We start from the raw sequence: 23,653 nt of genomic DNA on the forward strand, positions 1-23,653 counted from the left end.
TTGCTGATTATAAAAGAGAAAATTAGGAGAGAAGAATGTGAGTTTCAAGAAAATGCACAGAGACCTTGCACATATCGATGCCTTTTAGATCATGCCAGATGTGAAATAAATGCTGTTATGTCTGGCCAAGCAGTCAGGTGACACTGACTTGAAGAATAGCTAAGTTAAAAAATATATAGTATAGGAACCAACAATAAAACACAAGAGTATAAATAAACAGTATAAATCTACTCATACTATTTGAAAAATCATATGAAAACATGTTTTTTAATAGGAAAAATGACACTTGCAATATGGTGCTTCTGACAGGGCATTGCAGCCTCTTAGAAACCAGTGCATTTCGTGAAGAAAGGTGTACTTGCATCCGGAACTGTAATATGAGCGCACCTTAAAAAGCTATTCCATTTGCTCGTTAGGTATTACATATAAAATTATAAAAGCAAAGGAGTGGTGGGTGTTTTTGCACATAGACTCTAAAAATCTCCTTGTTGATGTCAGAAACAGACTAAATGAAATTACACAAAAGCATGAATGTACTGTGACGTTTATGTAATCGCTGGCTGTTTTGCTTGTTCAAATCTTGAAACTTTCACAACCACATGCACATGTTTGTTATTTATCCCCTTTTCTCAGGTGCAAAGAAGGCTACCAAGGAGTCCGTTGTGATCAGTTTCTGCCGAAAACTGATTCCATCTTGTCGGATCCAAGTAGGTGAAGCGTTTTCTTCTCTAACACAGTATACTGAGCCACTGTTGCTAGCTCAGCTGTATTGCACTCCCATGTCTCTGTGGAAGCTGGTGACAGATGTTTGTTCAAAGCTTGTTTAGAACTAACTTGGTCCAGGTCCAGGTCTTCTCCAGTGATGGGGCCTGGTCTTTAGATTTAGCTTCACTGTAACTAGTCTCCATTGGGTATTTCAGCAAAACCTACTCCCTTAGCTTTCAGGATCCTGACCCCCCACCTCCCTCTACCCCACCACCACCACCGTGGCATTAGGAAATAGGCTATAGAAAGCAAGGGTATAGAAAAATAAAAAGGCTTATTATTTATCCACAAGAATTTATGGAAACTACAGGCATTAAAGTGTCAACTTCTGGTAGGTAAATCTGTGATAATATTAAACCTATTAACCTTTTTACCTTACTTACTGAAGTGAAGAAATATGCATATAAAACAATATAAGAAGTGTTCAAATAAACTGAAAAGCTCCATTTTTAGCAGCACTATTTCCATGTCAGGGATTACGGTACCAACAACACTTTTTTTCCCATTCATGAAAGAAGGTGATTTCCCTTTAATAAATATTGCTAGTCATTACTTTCTTTTTCTATGGAGAGTAAAAGGTAAAGTTCTATACCAATATGCCCAATTCTGGTCAAATGTAAAATTTTTACTTTATCTGTAAATAATCCTCTCCTCTTTCAGTGACCACCATAATGGAGTCACCACTAAGGAAAGGGAACTTTTATTGAGTCAGCCATTTAGTTCATTGAAGACAATGACAGGCATTTCCAAATATTTAAGGCTATGTTGTGGTTTTCTGAATACCAAACTTGTGTAACATAAACTTGAGCAAAGTATTGTGTATCGAGGACAGACAGAGGTTGTCCTGTCTGTGAGTGTGCACGTCATTGGGTAATGAACATGTCTAGCCATCTTTCAACATCGTCTCAAAGTGAATATTTCCATATCCTCCCTGAATTTCTAGCTCCATTTCCTCAGGTAAGTGTAAAATTTTTTAAAGGGGAAATACTTTATTTAATTTGATTGTGTTTTATCTTGGCAAGGCAAGTCTCTATGCAGTATTCACTAATCTTTCCTTTTCAAAGTTAGCTCTCTTTGAGAAAAGTAAAGGTTGCCTAAATCTAGCCACCAAGCTAGCCTGCAGTTCTCTGAAATGTGAAGCCCGGCTCTCTGGGAATTATCCAGATAGGGGCATTTACTGGAGTGTGTTGTATCTTTTCTGTCTTGTGATTTGGCCAGATGCTAAGCTGATGTCTGAAAGGTATAGGTCTGGCAGGAGACATGTATTTGGAATATTAGAAAGTTTACCTAGAACAGGCTTGCTGATTTCTTCCTTTTTCTTTCTTTTTTAAAATTTTGTCTAATGTACTTAGTTTTCTTTGTTTTTCTTTCTTCCCTTTTTTTCTTTCTCTTCCCTTCACTTTCCTTCCCTTCCATTTCCCCTTTATGTCCTTCTCTTTCATTATTATTTTCTTTCCTCCCTTTACCCTCCCTCCTTCCCTCGCCTCCTTCTTTCCTTTTTCTTTTCACATATAGGTGTGGAATATCTATCACGTACCATGTACTGGGGCAGGGCTTGCATATGGTACAAAATGGGTAAAATAACCCCTCTTTAAACAATAATCAGACCTTTTTCATACAATTAGATATCATAGTCCATCATGACAATAGTTGAAGATGAGGCCCAGCATAAGGACTGTGTGCTCCTCAAAGAAAATGGCCCCATGATCAGTTACTAACCACGAAAACTTAGGTCTTGCGTACATAAAAATATTTAGTGCAATGATATTCACCATGGTGAAAAATTGGACACATTCCAAAAACTAACAGGATTAAGCTTAAGTAACACATCCTATGGCTCATCTATCATGTTCTATTAAATTATCATTAAAAATAGCTCTATGAAATGTTTCTATTAAGTGAAACAGCAAGATAGAAAATTATTTTCAAATAATATTGTGATAAGAATATCCACTGCTGCAATGGTGGAAAAATTATACACTAAAATGCTAAAAGGGGACTTTAAGTATTTGGGTTATGGAAGTATATAGAATTTTTTTCCTTTTTGTTCTGTTTTCTCTAAAACGGCTTATCTTTGTATGAATCAAAAATGCCAGAATGCCTTGAAACCATAAACAAACAAACAAACAAACAAACAAACTTTGAAAACCTATGGATGAGTCCCTGAGACACAATTTAAAGGGGAAAAACCTATCTCCTCCTTGCATACCTGCATGTGTGTATCCATTTATTGATGCAATCATTACTTTATTCCATAAATATTTTCTGAGCATACACCAAGGGCCGTCTAATCAGTTTTATTCTATTAGTACAAAAGTATACCAACAGGATTTAGGCTCTGAGGCCTCCACAGGCTAGTGAGGGTGAAAAACATGTAGCTACATAAGCATGTGCATAATTCTGATGGAAACACTCCTTTGTGACCTTGGCAGATTCATGTGGCCCCCGATCCTCAGGCTTTTCATCTCAATAATGGCAGTAATGATACCTATAGGTTCCTATCACTGAGACTGCTGAGGAATCAATGGCAAGTAAACATTAGCCCACTTCCTGTATCATAAGCATTCTAATATGTATTTAGAGTTTGCATTTGCCAGGCACTGTGTTGACGGGCTTTTCCTGGAATATTTCATTAAACTCTCACAATCATAGTCCAGCAGAGAGTTCCTGGAAAGTGCTCACATTTTATCAATGAGGAAATTAGGCCTCAGAGATGTTAAATCAGCTTGCTTAAGGTCACACAGCTAGTTAATATTGGAGTCTACCTTCCAATCCAATAACTCTAGGGCCTGAGCTCCCCACTGCAGGGCTCTATCCTTTTTCTCCAGACCCCTCCTCCCTCTAGTTATTTCCAATATGACATTTATCACTCTAAATTTCATGGACTGAAACTCAATGACCTGCAGCAAACATTATTCTAAGGAACAATATTTGCACAATTTTCATATCTTAATGCAGCAACTAGAGCTTCCATCGAGATTTAAATCTCTAATGAAATTTCCTTGTCAAAATTCGTGCTGAAGGATCGTTTAATTTGCTGCTCATGATATCTTGGGAAGGACTCTGTGCTCGGGAAGTAAGCTTCCCTCCAACACCCTCCCTCCGACTCTCTTTCCCTCTCTCTCTCCCTTCTTCCTCTCTCCCTCTCTACCCATTTGCTGAATGAGTGCTGTATTTAGTGAAATCCCAATTAACAGAGGACTGCAAGCTTCTGTGTTTTATTCTCCCCCGGGGCAATGCAGAGTTGATCTAAATTGTGTGCCTTTGCCAATTAATTAAAAAATAATAATAAAACTTCAAATTACATGCGTTTGGGGAAATGAAACCAGGATGCTACTTTGAGAGGCTCAGACTGAGCCTTCAGACCTGCTCTTTCAAAAAATCATTTTTATCCCCACAAAGAACTTATACTTAGCTTCACTCAGGAAGGCATATACACACAAGAATCAAACTTATAAAGTGCCTTGCTGCCAGTTTGTGGAAAAATATCTAATGCATATAACTGTCAGGTTAATCACTCCCTCATTACATTCAGTGTATAGAGCTACATTCCAATTTCAAGGATGAATTGTGAGCAGGGGTTCAGAAGGAAGGTGGTGAGAGGAATCGACTTTGGTCAGGACCTAGAGTATGTGATCTTCTGTGGAGGAGCCAGCACCTGCTAATACAGCATTTCTGAAGGGCATGTATCACCTGCCCCGTGCCTCCTGCTGCTGCCAGCCCGGCTAGCAGTCAACTTCCAGGAAGCCCCATAATCATCTTGACTATGTCTAATACAATCATTTCAGAACCAGTCTCTTTTCCCCACAAACACGTGGTCGACCTGTAGGCTCCTGTCCTGTTTATTTCTCCCTTACCACCGATACCCACCAAGTCAGGTACTCCCTCTAGCTTTAACGCACAGCCAGGTAGAACTGAAGAACCGTGAGTTGGCCAAGGATTCAGGCAGATACTTTCTGGGTATTTCCTCTTAAGAGCACATGTCAACCTGAGTTATCATCAGGATCCTGATGTCATCACTGGCCAAGGTGAGAGCAGCTCCAGAGAATAGATTCAGAGAAGAATCAAAGAATGGTGTGGGGTTGAGAAGATGGTCATCTGTAATGAGGGTCCTCATCCTCAAATAGCTAGTGGCAGCCACTTCCAGATCTCTTAGTGCCTTCCTCTCCACTCAACATCCAACACCCACTATCCCCACGGCTGGAAGCAGGTGAGAAGTCTGCAGGCCCAAGTTTTGGCATGGGGCCTATGCAGCTTAAACTGAGTCATCTAGACTTCACCATGGGAGGATGGAGGATAACTTCTCAGTCTAGTCTATATAAACTGTTAAAAGAAAAATTTCCATAGATAATTTACTGACCTAGTAGACTTTTACTCAGCAATTCATGAATCAGACAGCATCCAATCCAGCAGATATCTGAAGAGCTGTACAATGTGAGAGGTTATAGACCAAGGTGAGCAGGAACAAGGAAGTCATACTGGGCATTTGCTCATTAGTTCAAGCAGGTTACTTTCCTTCTGAGAAGCAAAAGGCAGTCTTGGAGCCAGGTAACTTCCACTTAGCAGACTCGTGCTGATTGGTTGACCTAGGCCTTATTTCTGGGAGAACTGGTCATAGACACTTAAGTACATTTTGGTTTGCTGATGTGGCACTTAAGATGAGCGACTCTGGTTATTTTCAAAATGCTGTCTTACATTCACACTTTGATTTCTCTGGATCTTAGAAAACAGGCTGTATTCTCGGAGTGCCCTATAAGATGCCAGGAGCTTGGTCTGGACGTGGATCAGAAGAAGGCAGAAAAAAAAGATGATATTGGTTTAGGTTTCCAGTCACTCTAAACTGGGCTTGTATGCCCCAGCTTCCCAGGAATAATCACTTTGGGAATCCAAACATTCAATTTGCCATGGCATGTGGTTGTGGCCTCAGAGGGAAAGCCAAGCGGTGAATAAGTCAGCATAGCCCATGTATGATTGGTTTGCAGGGACAATTAACTCATCAGGTCTGAGTGTGGTCGGTCTCCTTCCCTGTGTTTCAGGGAGCCCACTGGTCATCGCTTACCCAGGGACCAAACTCCTGAGCTCAGGGCAGAGTGGTCTCCTCTGCCATGTGGGGCACACAGAGGGAGAAGGAAACTTGAGAGCAGCCTGGGAGAATCACTGTGGGGCCCAGGAACCTGGGCAAGAAGGAGCTGGCTAACCAAATGCAGAAGGTTTCTTTGAAGAGCATCAGTGGGGGTTTCGCAGAGACCCATGCTCTGCACTTCTGCCTTTCCCGATTTCATGCAATAAATAGCAAAGTGTTCTGTGTGTCAAAAATTAGAAAAATGTGAAGAATGGTGTTTTGAATTAGGAGTTAAAGGGTCTTGGTTCTAATCCTGTGACCACCTGCTTTTAGCAATGTGGCCTTGGACAAATCACAGGGCAACTGAGCCTCAGTTTCTTTATTTATAGAAGGATCACCTGGGAATTCTAGTTTAAAAACAACCTTCAATGCAGAGCAGGCTGTTCCTGCGAGCCATTCAGAAATGGGGTCAAGTGCACAGCTGAAAAATAAATCTTTTTATACATTCACACATTTATTCCCCAATTAAGCCCATGGAAAGTACACCATTCTGTGGATTCAAACAATGATAATTAAGGATCATACCATCAATAAACTCGTGTTCTAGTAAACTGCATTTACAAGTGCTTAAACTGAATTATAGGCTCCAAAGACTGTGCTATCTGCAAGAGCTGGAAATTCTTGTTCAATAACTCATTCATTCAAAACCTTACTAATAGTTTGACATAGAATAAGTTGCTTAACCTTAATGGGTTGTGGTTTTTTTTCTTATAAGATAAGATATTGATAGTCTAATCCATACAGTTATTGTTAGGATTAAATACAATAATCTATTCCAAACACTTTGTAATTGGCACATAGTGAGAGCTCAATAAATGTTATCTATTTTCATTGTTGTTTTTCATTTTAATGGTTATTATTGCCTCTGTAACTCCATAGTGTACAAGGTACTGATACAGGGCAGCCAGGGATTAAAAAGCATAAGTCATTTTACCTGACTTCAAATATCTCCAGTTGCATAGAGGCAAGAAAAAGTGTACACGTAAATACAAACAAGAACACATGCAAAAGACAAGGGAGCACAGGGAGATACCATAAAAATGGGGGACAATACAAAATCACGTAAAGTGGAGAGAGAGATCTGGGTTGGGCAGAAAAGGCTTATCTAGGTGGAAGCATTGCAGTGAGCTTTTCACATGATGTGCTGCGGTTACGTACTGTTGCATAGGCTGCACACTGCCCAACTTTACAAGTATCTTTCATACTAGAGTGTGAAGGACGCCATTGAAGCATGTGACATGGTCCTGGGAAGGAAATTTTCATTAATAGATTAGATGAAGGAACAAAATAGTCGTGAGGGCACAAAGCATAAACTTGCTCTTGGTCCATTAATCTAAACTGATGAGAGGAAGTGTATTCCAGACTAATCTTCTCACAATATTTAAGTCTCTTACATAGTTACTCTGCCATGTAGTAGCCATTAAAGCATTATTAGCAGAATGCAGAATGGATTAATATGTAAACCATATAACTCTTATTACCATTTTTCTGGCCTTGAAAGAGGAGTAACGGACATCAGATTTTGACTATGCCTTTATGAGTCTCATAAAGCTCATCAGTTCTATTAGGTCTGTGGCGTTTTCATATATTTGATTGTGAGTATCTTCAAATGTACCTTTTTAAGTTGTGCAAAGCACCTAACTTTTACCAATAAAACATGCAAATACACACCATAGAACACTAGGAAGATAACACAGTTACAAAACATTTCCCATGATCACACCACTCAGAGAAAACCACTGATAATCATTTTAGCACATAGCATTCCAAGTGTTTTATACTTGTCATGTGGAATATAAATGTATTCAGTATTAACCACTACATTGAAAGCAGGGTTCATGGGGCCAGAGGGAAGCCCAGCTGTCTGCCTCTCACAGCTCCCCTGCTGTGTCACCCCACTTGCTAACTGATGCTTCCCGTAGTTTAGCCCTGGCTTGGTTAGGGATCCACTCCACCTGTGGAAGATGATGGACTGTCCTGCTACCTGTTTAGGGACTTCTGGGCTAGTCCTAAGACAGCTACTGGCCAGTCTCTCTCATGTGTGTGGCCCTCAGCTAGTCCACAGGAGCTGCTAAACGTTTGTTGTGCCAACACGCTCTTGAGAGCAGGCGTTCAGATGCCTCCGCCACCAGACTCCCAGGAACAAGATTACTTTCTCTCCCATTTCTCTCTCTTGTTTTTATATTTTCAAAGTGAGTGAGGGAGATCAAGTCTTATGGATGATTCTAGATTATTTTATTATTTCCTTTATAAATTTTGCATATGGTGATTTGTCTCACACTTCATTCTCTACTACTCATTATGTTGACAACTTAATCAAATATGAGCTAAGGAGAATTAAATGCTAACAACTTATTACATTATATTTTCCTTACAAAGTTGGGATCACTTTGTAAGTACACATATTTTATAATCTGGTTTTTCTCTCCACTTTATATAGCGTGACCCTTTCCCTACAGCATTACATAATCTTATATTCTGCTAAACTGTTACTTAAAGGAGTGTAACATTATAAGCAAGTAATATAAATTATTTTACCAAACATTTATGCTGGATTATTCATCATGTTTCCAATTTTTCATGATTATAGTGTTGATAAGCATCATGCATAAGTATCTGTCTTGAAGTGTGGATGATTTCTTAAGGATCAATTTCTAGATTTTTGATACGCTTCGATAACCTTTCCTTAAGAAACTTTACGTCAATTTTTCATGTGCACAGTACGAGAAAGTTAATTTCACCTTTTTCTTCACCAGAATTGAACAGTATTTTTTAGTTGCTACTTTTATTGGGAAAATTGCCTCTCACCAAAGTTTTAAATATGATTTTTTGATTACCAGCAAAATTGAATATTGTTTTCATTTGTATATTGATCAATTTCATTTCTACTTTTGTGAATTTTTAAAACAATTTTTCTATGCTCAAATCTAGTGATTTTTTTGTCTCCTTTAAAGGAGTTTGTTATTTTGAGGATAATAAACTGCACTATCATAAATGTTGTGATTTTTCCAGATCGCTCTTTATTTTTTATGGTGTTTTTTGAAACATTCAGAAGTTTTGCCTTTTATGAAATTAACCTATCAGTTATTTTAAAAACATAGTTCATATATGTTAATTCTGGGACTTTCTTCACCAGAAAATGAAATAAATATTACACTAATTTAGGCATTATATTTTTATTGTGTATATAATTGATTATTTATCATATATGTATGTAAGGCTATACATAGTTATAATCTTCCTGAAATTTATATTAGTGTGCAGTTTGAGATTAGGAAATATATTTTTAAAAATATAGTTATTTTATTATTTTAATTTTAACTTAATTTTTTTATTTAAGTATAGTTGGTATATAATATTACATTAATTATATTAGTTCCAGGTGTATAATACATTAATTCATCAGTTTTATACCTTACAGTGTGATCACCCCAGTAATTCTAGTGATCACTTGTCACTGTGCAAACTTACCACAATATTACTGACTATATTCCCCTGCGCCTTTTTCACCCATCCCCACTCTGCCTCCCCTCTGGGAAGCATCCCTCTGGTCTCTATTTCTATATTTCTCCCAACAGACTTTATGGAATAATCTGAAGTTTCTTCAGTGATTAAGAAAGAGATCTTAATCAAATACTCCATAACTATACATATTTAATGCTATTTGTGGACTTTCCATTCTACAGATTGAGATAACACCATAAGAAACTTGTATTTACACTTGGTAATGTTCCATATTTTTTTTCTTGTTTTTTTTAAAAAAGACAATGGTTTGATTGACTAGCTATAGTTCAATCATGTACTATATAGAAGCTGTTTTACAACATCTAATGTTTTGATAAACAGTCCTTGTATATTTAATAAAATGTAGGATTCAAAACAGTATACAGAGGGTGCAAAAAAATGTGTACACATTTTAAGAAAAGAAAAAAACTGTACTAAAATTATAGTACTCAATACATACCGATAACAAAAGATAAATACAAGTCACGTTTGACTCCTGCAATTACAAGAGGTGCTCAAAGTGGTTACCATCAGCGTCCAGACACTTCTGATTATGGCAAATTACTGTTGGGCAATGTTGACCAAAATGTCGACTTGTGTATGTTTTTTTGGCACCCCTGGTTTATGGTGTAAATAGAGTGACCATGTAACTTATCTAACCTAGGATAGAGAGTGAAAGAGCTATGAATCTTTACAATGACAAAAAAAGAGTGAAGCGGGACAAATTTGTAAACTATGTTATGTTTACATTTAATAGGTATGTTTTTTAAAAAATAACTTGAAGGAAATGCATTGTAAGCTATGTTGGGATTACACATATTTTTCTTATCAGTATTTTTCTGTATTTATTTTTCTGCAATATGTATTAATTAATTTAAAAATTATTAAAATAATGACAATAACAAACTTTTTGGTGCTTATTGTGGGCCAGGCACTGTTCTCAGCATTTTACAGATAATCCTCATGAGGCTCTGTGAAGTATATACAATTTTAATGATGAAGAAACTGAGACAAACATGAAATTATTTGCTAAAGGATATGCACTTAGTAAGTGGTAGGGCTGGAATGTGAATCCTATAGGTTCTGCAGTCTAAAAATGAAAAATGAAGAGAGTTTCTGAACTTGACAGGAACTCTTTCCCATAGAATTACAATTATTACAATTCCTTACATTGGTCCCCTTCCTTTGAGCATCGTTATTTTTCTATGGGACTTTCCAGACTTTCTGCTGAATTGGAATTTGAGGTGCCTTCTCATAGCTGTGTATGGGTTCCTGTACAAAATTGTGGGCCCAGATGAAGGAGGGAGGACACAGAATGGTTTTATCCAGTTTCCTGTTTCTAATTATCATTTCAGTCTCTGGTAGAATAAGGCAGGTGCAAGGCCAGGAGGGTGAGGGAGACCCACCATGGTGCTAAGTGATCGTGTTTGGCAGTGGTGCTCTGTGCTTATTTGGGTAATCAGGAGTTTGCTGCTGTAAGGCCTCCACTCTGCCCACACAGTGACTCCCTAAAGAGGACATCATAGAGGTGCTTTTGCTGTCTGCCTACCCAGTACCTACACCAGTGGTTGGTGTAAGCTAGGGGTTGAGCAGCCTAGGGGCTACCTGTGCAGGGAGGCTTCCAGCTCAGCTCTGCTCCCCACACACACACACTGCCCTTCACCCTGACCTTCTCCAATTTGAGGGATCTTAATAGGGCTCCTACTACTCAGATAATCTGTTTGAAGCCCGAGTTGTGTCAGTCTTCTATACAGCTTAATTTTATATATAGACGATTGTGTAGTTTATTTATATATTCATCATTATGCATGAGGATGGTACACCCCCTTTCCTGATTTATACATTGATGTAGCATTCTTAGCTTTTGGTACTTCTTCCTCATACTCCATTTTGCATAAATTTAAGTCATACCTAATAACATTGGATGTATTACTAGATCATTATTACCACTTTCTACAAAACACAGGAAAAAAATGATTTTCACCTATTTTAATAATCCATCTATTTATTTACTTTCTATGCCCAGGAGCTGTTATGTTTTGGAGCTAAGTAGCAGAACAGTTTGTTTTGTTTTGTTTTGTTTGTTTTTGTTGTTGTTGTTTGTTTTGTTTTGTTTTATGGTGTTTTACATCATACCGCTACCAGAAGACAGCCAACCCATTGCTATCTCAAGCCACATACCCACCATCCTCCATTCCTTGAGGGAGTTATTTTAAGAGAGGATGATAGAGCAATGTCACTCCTGTGTAACGACATGAAACAGAATGATTTGCACTATTACTGTCTTGATTTCTAATTTGGTACGACCATCACTCTTTCAGTATTTGCATTTTTTTAATTGAACACAAAAATTATATATAGCCTCTCCTTATGTGGATTATAAATTTGAGCCCAGAGAAATGTAAAAATAACCACATAGTTGGTAGTAATCAGAGATTCAGGGTTATGGGTTTTCTCTATACACCAGAGTTATGTTTGGAATTCCAACAGGGATGTTTTCATGGAATGAGGACTTACTATGCACCAGACATTGTGCTGGGCCTCTGCCCATATCTCCTCATTTATTACCCCTGCCCTTAATCATTTTCATTCTGTACTTGAGGAAACTGAGATTCAGAAAATTTAACTAACTCACCAAAATTACTGTTTTAAGGAATTTAAATTCAAATCAGATGATTCTTACACTTTAGCTTTCCATACTTTCTGCTATAAAATATTTATGTTTCATTTTAAAGTCAAGGAACTGATTTCAAAGACAAAGCTACATAGAGAATATTGTTTTGTATCAGTTTTTGCAAAAAGAGACTATCATTTATCTATCTATCATCTATATATCTATGTATCTATCTATGTAGTAATTGATTTGTTTGTTTTTCATGATGCATTCAGAGTAGGCATTCTCTATTATTTTTTTGTTATGTTTAATCTCTCCAACTTTAATTTTGTTTTTTGTTTTTTTTCAGTAATTTATTTTTTTATTGCAAAATAAACATTTTTGAAATTACTTTCAGCTGTACAACACAGTGCAATAGTTATACTTTTTACCCTGAAAGTGACAACCCTTCTCCCCCAATACGCCACCCCACTCCTCCACCCCCCCGACATCATACATATCTATTACAATTCCCTTGACTCCACTCCCACACTATACTCCATGTCCCATGACTATATATATATATATATATATATATATATATATATATATATATATTCAATTATAGTTGGCATACAATATTATACAACATCAGCTTCAGGTGTACAGTGCAGTGATCAAGCCTCTACCCCATCCATGAAGTGGTCTCCCTAACAAGACATGTGACCATCTGACACCCTACAAAATATTTACAACATTATTAATTATATTCCCCAAACTGTCTTTCACATCCCTGTGGCAATATTGTAGTTACCTATTTATGCTGTCTAATTCCTTTCCCCTTCTCCCTCATCCCCACCCACCTCCCAAGTAGCAACCATCAGTTGTTCCTCTATATCTCTGAGACCATTTCTGTTTACTTTGCTCGTTCATTCAGTTTTTTAGATTCCACATATAAATGAGATCATATGGTATTTTTCTTTCTCCAACTGATTTATTTCACTTAACATAACAGTCTCTAGGTCCATCCACATCATTGCAAATGGTACGATTTCATTCTTCTTTATAGTGGAGTAATACTCCATTGTATAAATGTACCACAGTTTCTTAATCCAGTCATCTACTGATGGGCATTTCAGTTGTGAAGATATGAAGAGGCATTTCTCTAGAGGACATACAGATGGCCAACAGGCATATGAAAAAATGTTCAACCTCACTAATCATTAGAGAAATGCAAATAAAAATCACAATGAGATACCACCTCACTCCGGTCATAATGGCTGTCATCAATAAATCAACAAACAAGTGTGGCGAGATTGTGGAGAAAAGGAAACTTTGGTGCACAGTTGGTGGGAATGCAGATTGATGCAGCGATTATGGAAATCAGTATGGAGGTATCTCAAAAAACTGGAAATGGAACTACCATATGACCCAACAATTCCACTCTTGGGCATCTATCCAGAGAAACCCAAGATGCTAATTCGAAAAAATATATGCACTCCTATGTTTATTGCAGCACTATTTACAATATCCATTATGTCTTGAAATGAGCATCTTAAGTAACATGGCTAGTGGTATGGTTAAAAATTCAACTTAAAATAGGTGGTATGATGACTGCATCATTGGCACAGTTTGGTGGGATAGAATGATTGTTTTAAGCCATACAGTGCAAGGTACATAATTTAGTTCCTGACACACATAGGCACTTAATAAAATTGTGGGCAGTTAAAATGAATTTTTGATCATGTGTTTTATACGAGAATAAACTTTTGGGAACAAGTACTGGGACTTCTAAATTTCTGGCTCCCTTAAATTTTCAGTCTCTCCTCATGACTAGTTTGTAAATGTTCAATTAGATTCTTTGGTATCTCCAGTGTCTCCATTTTCCTTGGACTCTTGAAAACTTCAGTCCCTTTAGGGCAGTTCTATTAGAGGATTAATGTGGCATTGATCTGGCAGGTAAGCAGTTGATTCCCACTGCCTTTTAAAACATGAGGAGATTATCAAATTTCAGTGTTCCCAATTGCTTGTTTTTACAGCAACATTCTGTGATTATACCTGCAAGAAATGACCAAATATTGGACGTAGCCCATATCAGTGGCCCAGAAAAACATTCCAGACCCAATAGGCGTGTTTTGTGGGTAATCTGTAACTGCTGTCCCTCAATTAAGAGTGAACAATGAGGAATTTAAAACGCAAATCGACATTTTTATAATGTAAGCTGATTCAGATAACAAGTGACATTTATTAAGGAACAATTCTAGTTCATGCAAGAAACTTTGCAAAGTACATTCACATATGTCATCTATGTTCTATCATTTAACTCCAGCAAGTACAAAACAAAATAGTTATTACTGTCCCCACTTATTTTTTAACAGCACAGATAAGATTAAGAAGGTAAGACTTAGATGAAGGAAACTGGAAATTTATTGTAGAATATAAGAAGACATAAATTGAGAGATACAGTATGATCTAATATAGTTCATATTGGTAAAATGGCATTGGTCTTGAATATATTACACTATGATTCCAAATAAAATCCTCATACTATTTCTTAAATATATCTATTAGTTTTTCTTTGTGTGTTTTTTTTTTGTGTGTGTGTTTCATTATGGATTTTAATCAGCAGATTATTTTAAAAGATGTAGATTCTACAGGCGACCAGGGATTGTGTTAAGTCTGGCTGCTGCTGCCATGCTTCCATCATATCAGACATTCAAGGATATTTTGAGTGAGTGAAATGGAGACTTGTCCAAGGTAACATGTTTTCCTAGTTCTCATTTTTAAATGTGCATTTTGTCCATTTGCTTCAAAACTCATTTAATATCAACTAAATGCATACAACTTTACTGTGTTATGGATAATTAACATAGCAATAATATTTTAATATAATTTTTAGTTTAATTTAATTTTAGGATAGTAATATATCCACATGGTTCAACATCAAACAGTTATAAAGGGTTTATGATAAAAGTCTTTTACCTCGGGCCGGTCGAGTGACGTGTTAGTTAAGAACTAGCTTGGGACACCAGCTCTGAGCAGCAGGGCCCCAGCTCAGATCCCACATGAGGGCCTGTGACACTGCGCCCTCTACAGCTAAGATGGTGAGCAGCAGCTAGACCTGGAGCTGGGCTGCTGTGAGTCGCCCGCGCGGCAACAGCATAGGCTACACTCCCTGCTGCAGTGGGTTGCCATAAGCTACGTGTGTGGCCGGCAGCCAGCGTGAGCGCCTGGCAGCTGGTGTGAGCTGCCAAGAGCCACCGTGAGCAGCCATCCAGAGGCCGGCGACCGATCTGCCTCACCTGGGAAGAGCGCAATGATACCAACATGGGCCAGTGAAGTGATGTCCTCCACAACTAGACTGAAGAACAAAAGGACAGCAACTTGTCTGTTCCTCTTCCCTTGATCCCCTAGCGCTGTTCCCCTCCCTCAATTCCCCAATAATAATAAAAAAAAATCTAAAAAAAAATAAGTCTTTTACCTCTATTTCCAATTTACCTAGTCCCTCTCTCACAGGCAATCACTGCTATTAGCTTCTTATAAATATTTATAGAATTATTTTATAACATATTTATAAATAAAAGTAAATAACATTTATTATTTGTTAATATGTAAATATATTTATTTTCAAAAAAGCAAAATAAACAGAAAAAAATCCCTTTTCCTTTTTATATAAGCAATAGCTCATGATAAACACTGTTCTTCACCTTTTTAACTTAGCAAATGATCTTCAAGGTCATTTTATTTCAATATATTTAGAATATTTTTATTCTTTTTACAACTACATAGAATATATCTTTTTATATTGATTGCATATAATATAATATGACACAAGTAATAACTCATCTGAATTTACATTTAGGTTTTTTAATGTTTATAATACACTATTTTAAATGGTATGTAAGACAGCTTTTTGAAGTGGAATATCTAAGTAAAAATATATGTACCTTTGTAGATTTTGAGGCTGTCCTCATTGTCATTTCTGGAGTGGTACCAATTTAAACTCCCAAGGCTCCCCCATACACTCGTTTCTTCAAAGTCTCTTCAACATAACACATTATTTTATCAAACTATTTTATCTTTATTCAAACTTGAAAGTGAATAGTGCTATATCCTGTAGTTTTAAATTTAATTTCTTTTATGATGAGTGACATGGAACATCTTTTCATATGTTTAAGAGCTATCATATTTCCTGTGAACTCTCTTAATATTCCTTACTCATTTTCTATTCAATTATTAGATCATTTTCTTAATGACTTATAGGAGCTCTCTCTATATAAAGTAATTTAGGCAAGTAATTTTGATTGAGGTTCAGATAGTTTTTCTCTTTTTTAAAAAATTTTTTGATGTTCCTCAGTTACAGTTGACATATATTAATTTCAGCTGTACAACAGTGATTAGACATTTATACACCTTACAAAGTGATCACCCTGAGAAATCTAGTACCCGCCTGACACCATACATAGTTACTACAATATTATTGACTATATTCCTTATGCTATACTTTACACCCCTATGACTACTTTGTAACTACCAATTTGTACTTCTTAATCCTTTCCCCCTTTTCACCCAGCACACCCTCCCAACTGGTAACTATCAAAATATTCTCTGTATCTATGAGTTTGTTTCTGTTTTGTTTGTTTATTTATTTTGTTCTTTAAATTCCACATATAAATCAAATCATATGACATTTGTCTTACTCTGACTTACTCCACTCAGTGCACTACCCTCTGGGTCCATCCATGTTTTGCAGATGGCAAGAATTCTTTCTTTTTTATGGCTGAGCTATAATGTGTGTGTGCACACACACACACACACACACCCCACCTCTTCTTAATCCATTGATGGACACCCATGTTGCCTCTATATCTTGGTTATTATGAATAATGTTGCAATGAACATATGGTTGCACATGTCCTTTGAAGTAGTGTTTTGGGTTTCTTCAGATAAATACCCAGAAGTAGGAACACTGGGTCCTTCTTTGTCTCTTGTTATATAGCCTTTGTTTTAAAGTTTATTTTGTCTGGTATAAGTATTGCTATCCCAGCTCTTTTTTTCCCCCCATTTTCATTGACTATCTTTCTTTATCCCTTTACTTTCATTCTGTGTGTGTATTTCAATCTGAAGTGAGTCTCTTGTAGAGCATATATATATGGGTCTTGTTTTCTTATCCATTCAGCCACCCTGTCTTTTGATTGGAGCATTTAATCCATTTACATTTAAATTAATTTTTGATAGATATGTAGTTATTGCCATTTTATTTATTTATTTATTTATTTATTTAAGAATTCAAGAGAAGACAGGTGCAGGAATGCACAGGGAGTTTATCGAAAGAAAGTACACACCTGAGAGGGAAGTGTGGACGAATTCATAGATTGAGTCGCTGTTATTCATATTTTTTTAATCTGTTTTTCTTCCTTTTTAAAGAAACCCTCTAACATCTTCTGTAGGCTGCTAGAGAAGAACCAAATGATTTCCCAAGTAGGAACTCTGGGCTGCTTAGAAAAGAACTTTACCTGGGATAATGGTCAGGGGCAGAGAGGTATATCTCATAGATACCTCAGGTAATTTGATTCTACCTATTCCATTTCTAACAAGCATGGTTCAGGATAATCATGAAGGCATTATCAGCCAAGGAAAAATATGATAACTACTCTCTTTTGCATGTGTCCCAGTGTGTGTGGTCCCCAGAAGCAGACCACGTAGCCAGATGTATTCATCCCCTTGTCCTATACATGAACATTTTATTATACTGCCATTATAGTCATTACCATCTGGCCTTGATGGAATTATTTGCTCCTTTTCATAATCCCATGGTAGATTTTATATTCTTCTCAGTCACCCTGGAAAAGGAAGTGCCATTTACTGGACACCGAAAAGCTCTTCTTTTTCATACCTAATTTAATTTTATCCCTGTTTCTCTGCCCAGAAAAGCCTCTGAGATTGATACCATTGCTATCATTTTGCAGGTGAGATGCTGAGTCATAGTTTCAGGGGAGGTTTAGGCAATTAGCTTCACTCCTGGCTCCATTAGGGGCAAGGAGAAGAAGAACCTGACATCCGTGGTTTCCACAAAGGACGATTTGTCAGAGAAGAAAGATAATTCCATCAACCAAAGGAAATTTCAGAATGATTAGGATCTAAGGTGGAGAAGACTATTTCACATATGAAACAACCCCAGATTTTATTCCACAAACAAAATTTAATACCTATTTTATTTTCTTCTTGTCCTGAAGGATCTGACGATGAGTCAAGGTATCATATTTATTTCACATTTTTCTTATCTTTCAGTTGAGTTTTGTCATCAAAGAAGAAATTAAGGTGAATTTGACTTTACGTTTTTTTCATAAACTCAGATTACCCCTTAGTGATGCCAACACCTTCCACTTTGTAGTATTGACCAATATTTCAAAAATGTGTTTTTGCATTTCGTTGTTATATTTAGCATGCTCACTGATTTATAGCCTAAGGACTCACTCTCTACACTTCCTTTCTCTAAAAGTGAAAATGTATCATTTGTTTTCCATTTTCCAGTGACTCCTCTAAGAAAGCAGATGGTGGATCAGCTCTCAGGCTAAATTCTTTCAGGATCTGAGATATAATCCAATCAGCCTGGGACCCTAGAACTCATCTGTACTTATATACTCTCTTATCCATCATTCTGTACCTCAACAGCTGCTCTCTAATGTCTGTTCAGCATTGCCCACAAAAGTTCCTTCTCCTTGACAGAAAATATGGCTATAATAAGCATCTGATTAATTCTACTTTGTCTTAATTATGAATAACTTTATATCAACATCTTCAAATACCAGGCAAACCCTTTCCTGGCTTTCCACTTGTCCTGGAACACCAAACCCTTCCACCCACTTCCTCAACCCCCCCCCCTCCAATTCAATCCTTCTTTTGGAATTTGCATATTTACCTTTGAGATGTTATAAATTTCCATGTTTCCAAAGCTGTATTTACAGGTCTCTGCCAACTGCTTTTATCATTAAAGTAGTATAGTTTTAATAAACTGGGAGGAAAATAACCAATTGTCAAATGGCTCACTCAGAAGCAAGTTTGGTATTGATCGTGTGACACTGACGCTGAGGCTCTGCCATTCAGCAGAAGCCATAGATGTCAGCAAGCCATTCTGTGGCACCTGCTAGGTGGTAGTGGTTTCCTGGCAAATTCAAAGCTGACCTTCCTCTATACTTCTCATGTAATATAAGGTAATGGAAAAACTGTTAGATTATACTTGCAAGGGGAATTCAACCTAAGGAATTGAGAAAGCACACATTTTTCATCATTTGTAATTACCCACGAGGCCAATACTTACAATGTTTATAAAATCATTTGAGAAAAGAAAGAAAAGCAGCCACACATGTGACTGTAATTTTATAAAATAATATAAAATTCTTCTCAAGGGTAAATATGTACTTGTCTTGAAACATCCATATCAAACTTTCCAATCAGATCATTTGTTTTCTCAAGCATACTCCACGTATGCTCTATGCATGTTGCACTGTGTTTCACTAATTTATTTGATCATGCACATAAAATGTATAAGCATTGCATTTTACAAGGGAGTACACATTCTCCCTTTCAGAACTAAGAAAGAAAGGTACAGATCATGTCCTCATAGAACTTATAAGAATAAATCATTATACTAAGTAATTAAATAATATTTGTGAAAAGTGCCATGGAGTAAACATCCAGAATGCAATAATGACACATAACACAGAAATTGAACCTTGTTAGGGGGAGGGTTATCAGGAATACTTTTTTCATTTATTCATTCATTCAGCACCTGCTGTGGACTGAGCAGTGTTCTATGCAGATAGGCAAAGCATCTGTTTTTATCTGCATTGTTAGGGAGCAAGGTACATTCAAAATAAATAGAAAAATAAGTAAATAGCAAACTTACCAGGCATTGATACAGTAATTGAGTAGAGAATGATGGGATTTCTGTGTTACTTTAAATTTGCCCAGAGAAGAAAATATTATTTAGACTGAGATCTGAATAACAAGAGAAAAAGGCTTTTGAGGGAAGGGACCTCCATGGAGACAAACACCCAAGGAAAACCCCTAAGCCTGGGATAAACCTGATCTGTACAAAACAAAAACCAAAAAAAAACACATATACACACAAAAGGCCAGAATGAGTCATGAGCATATTGGATGAAGACTAAAGTGACCATACAATTGTCATCCTAACCAAGACCTCTTTGAGAGTGAAAGTGGATGCTATGAGTAATAACAAGTAGGCAACAAGTATCCAGGTTTGTCTGGGCAAACTAGACTTATTAACACTTTTAGACTAGTGTTCTCAACCAGGAGCAATTTTGCCCCCTAGGGGATATTGGGCGATGTCTGGACACATTTTTGGTTGTCACTATTTGAGGGGAATTTGCTCTGCATCTACTGGCTCAAGGCACCCTACGATGCACAGGACAGCACCTCATAACGAAGAGTGACCTAGCCCAAAACTGTCAGTAATGCTGCAGTTGAGAGCTCCTGCTTAAGAATGAGAAGGAGAGCGATATTCAGTGGGGATTTGTGAGTTAGGGTGAGTTATTTATATTTTATTCAAGTTGTGATGCAAAGCATTGGAGGTGTTTAAATAAAAGAGTGATGTATGTCATTTGCAGTCTTAAAAGATCTCTGGCTTCTGTGTGATAATGTAACAGGGAAGGGCAGGGACAGAATTGTGGAGATCTGTTAGAAGGCAGGGAATTTTGCTGCCGTGAGCTAGGCTGTGATTAATAGATGTAGAGAGAAGTGTGTTTTGGAAATAAAGTCAACAGGACTAGGTTGTGGAAAAGATGTGAGGACCAAGAGGAAACAGAAATCAGAAATACCTTCCAGTTGAGCTTGAACAACTGGATGGATCCTGTGTGTATTGCTGAAGCTATAACAACATGAGCAGGTCTAGGCGGAGGGTGAAGGGAATTGAGTTCTGCTTCAGCACATAGCTTTGAGATGCCCATCCATGTGGAGCTAGAGTTCTATGAGGTGTCAGGGCTGGGCTTACAGATTTGTGAAGCATCAGCACATAGTGATTAAAGTCATGGGAAAGATGTGGCCCCTTAGGAAGAGTCTAAAGGTAAAATAATAAATTAAAAAGTGGGTCCTGGGGCTGGCCGAGTGGCGCTATGGTTAATAACTGGCTTGGGACGCCAGAGGGCCCCGGTTCGGATCCCACATATGAGGGCCAGTGACACTGCCCTCCACAGCTAAGATGCTGAACAACAGCTCAACCTGGAGCTGGGCTGCCCTCAGTCGCCAGCCAAGGCGTAGGCTGCAGCCCCTGTGGCAGTGGGTTGCCATGGGCTACCATGTGTAGCCAGCAGCCAGCGTGAGTGGCCAGCAGCCGCAGTGAGCTGCCGTCCAGAAGCCGGTGATTGATCTGCCTTGCCTGGGAAGAGCGCAATGATGGTGCCAACTTGGGGCAGTGAAGCAACATCCTCCACAACTAGACTGAAGAACAAAACGACAGCAACTTGTCTGTTCCCCTTCCCCCAATTCCCCAGCACTGTTCCCATCCCCCAATTCCCCAATAAAAATATTAAAAAAAAAGTGGGTCCCAAGGTTCCTTGATTTTGTAAAACCAAATAAAGCAGAAGAGTCACAAGTGTGGACTGAAGTGGAGCACATAGTGCGTGCGGGGATGCAGGACCACCTGAGCCCACAGAAGCTCAGAGACGAAGTGACCAGCTGCCTTACGTGACACGCAGGGAGGAAGGGATATCAACAAGAGATTTGAAAATTAAAATTGGAAACATGGAGGGCACCTGTGATCTTGAAAGAATAGTGGCTTCTGGTGGATAGGGTATGGAGGCACGGTTGTAACTGGTTGGAAGAAGTATGAGGTGAGGAAGCAGTCACTACAGAAATTCATTAGAAGGCATTTGGCTTTGAATAGGACCAAGATATGAAGTGGTAGTTGAAGGAGAATGTAATTATACATATAATTTGGAACAAAATCATGTTTTTTATGTTAGAGTAAATGACAAAATGGGGGTGGGGGTGGGAGGAGGGATTAATGATACAGAGGGAGAGTAAATCATTGCCTAAGTGAGGTTCCTGAAAGGCCAGCAGGATAGAAAGTCGTGTAGAAGTGGGAGGGGTGCCCTTTGCCCCTTTGATAATAGCAGGAGCATATCATCTGGCAGTAGTGTAACAGTAAGGAATGCAGAGGATGTGTGAGGACGTGGTAGGCTCGCCTAGGAGGTCCGCCTTGAGCAGAGAGCTACAAATGAGCATTGTGTTCATTAGCAAGATGCTCTGGGGCTAGGGTGAGAATGGGATGAAGGGGATCATTTTATTGCTCACACAGGAAGTGTTTTCATTCATTTGAATAACTGAGAAACAGAAGAAAGGCTCAGTAAATATTTATTGAACAAAGAAATGATTTTGTCAATTTAATGAAATCAGTATGTTTTATTAAGTTGCTTTTGATTAAATTTAGTTCTTACTGAGTTTGAATTTTAATTTGATTTGGGGGTTTTGGCTTAACTGATATTAGTCGGTCTCTTTATTTCTAGAGCTGTAAATCTCAAAATAATGTGTCCTCAGTCTTTGTGTTAACAATGTCTGTGAAGCCAACTTGGACAAAATATCCCAGGGGAATTTAAATGATTTCATTTCAGCTGGTTTGTCATACTCATGTGGAAATGAAGCAGCTCTGATTTATGGTTGAGGTGGAAGGGAGGCAGATGAAGGTGACAAGCCCGTTCTGCTTTTATTGTTTCACCTGACATTGACCTTAATGCTCCAGTCACCTCCCCGAACGTGTGATTCTTCAAGTGTTTGTAATGCTCAGTGTGGGGCATACCCTTGGATGACACTTTCAGATAAGGAAGTTTGCAGAACATCTGGTCTGAAAGGGAGTTTGAAAAATTACAACCCAAAGTCAAGCAGTTTTCCAAATTATAAATGACCGGATCAGCATATAGAGAAATGTTTTTATGAGTCATGAAGCATAAGAGGAAAGACATTTAGAAAGAAAAAAGTAGGAAAGAGAACACTAGTGAATACAAATTATCCCTTTCAATAAAAAAATGTTAAAAATATGAATAACTGTATGACAACCCACTGCAAGGTATAATGAAACTCAATTTCCCCTCTCTAAGCTGATTAAAAATCTAGGAAAAAAAGTAGTCAAGATTTCAGCATTTTAAAAGAAGTGAATCTAGGGATTCCTGACTGTCCTCCCTTCCCTCTCACTGATGAGATCCAGGTGGACAACCTGAAGCTCTCCATCTGAACGCTTCCCAGGTTCACCTTGTAATGGTAAAGAACAGGGCCATGGAGGCACTTCTATCTCAGCCTGGAAACCAGTGAGAAGATGTTCTTCATGTGTTCTGTATACAGAGAGAAATTTATAGAATAAGCAGGTGAGATTAGTTTTAGCAAAGGACAGACCAATTTAATCCAGTAAATATTAAAAAAAAGTCCTGTTTAGTTATAAGTGAAAGAGACCAGCCCTCACCCCCAGTCAAGCCACATTAACTTCTTTAACCAACAGCAAGAAGGAATGAAAACAAGAGTGTGTCATGAGGACTAAGGGGTGTTATGTACTTTTCCAACACATTTTGAAAGTCCATCAAATGACATAGCCCTAAGATCATGGAGATCCTGATCATGATGCTCCTGGTTTGCTCCAGACATAAGTGGCACACACT

At 37.8% G+C, this 23,653-nt stretch overlaps 1 protein-coding gene across 1 annotated transcript in view; it reads left to right on the forward strand.

Moving 5' to 3' along the window:
• Window positions 1-23,653, forward strand: part of LOC109373329 (pro-neuregulin-3, membrane-bound isoform) — a 342,257-nt gene that overhangs the window by 84,689 nt on the left and 233,915 nt on the right. The window contains exon 2 of the mRNA XM_019627100.1: window positions 634-707. Coding sequence (XP_019482645.1) covers window positions 634-707 — 74 coding nt within the window. The remainder of the gene's footprint in view (window positions 1-633; window positions 708-23,653) is intronic.

The sequence above is a fragment of the Hipposideros armiger genome, unplaced genomic scaffold, assembly GCF_001890085.2.
Source record: "Hipposideros armiger isolate ML-2016 unplaced genomic scaffold, ASM189008v1 scaffold_708, whole genome shotgun sequence".
Classification (NCBI taxonomy): domain Eukaryota; kingdom Metazoa; phylum Chordata; class Mammalia; order Chiroptera; family Hipposideridae; genus Hipposideros; species Hipposideros armiger.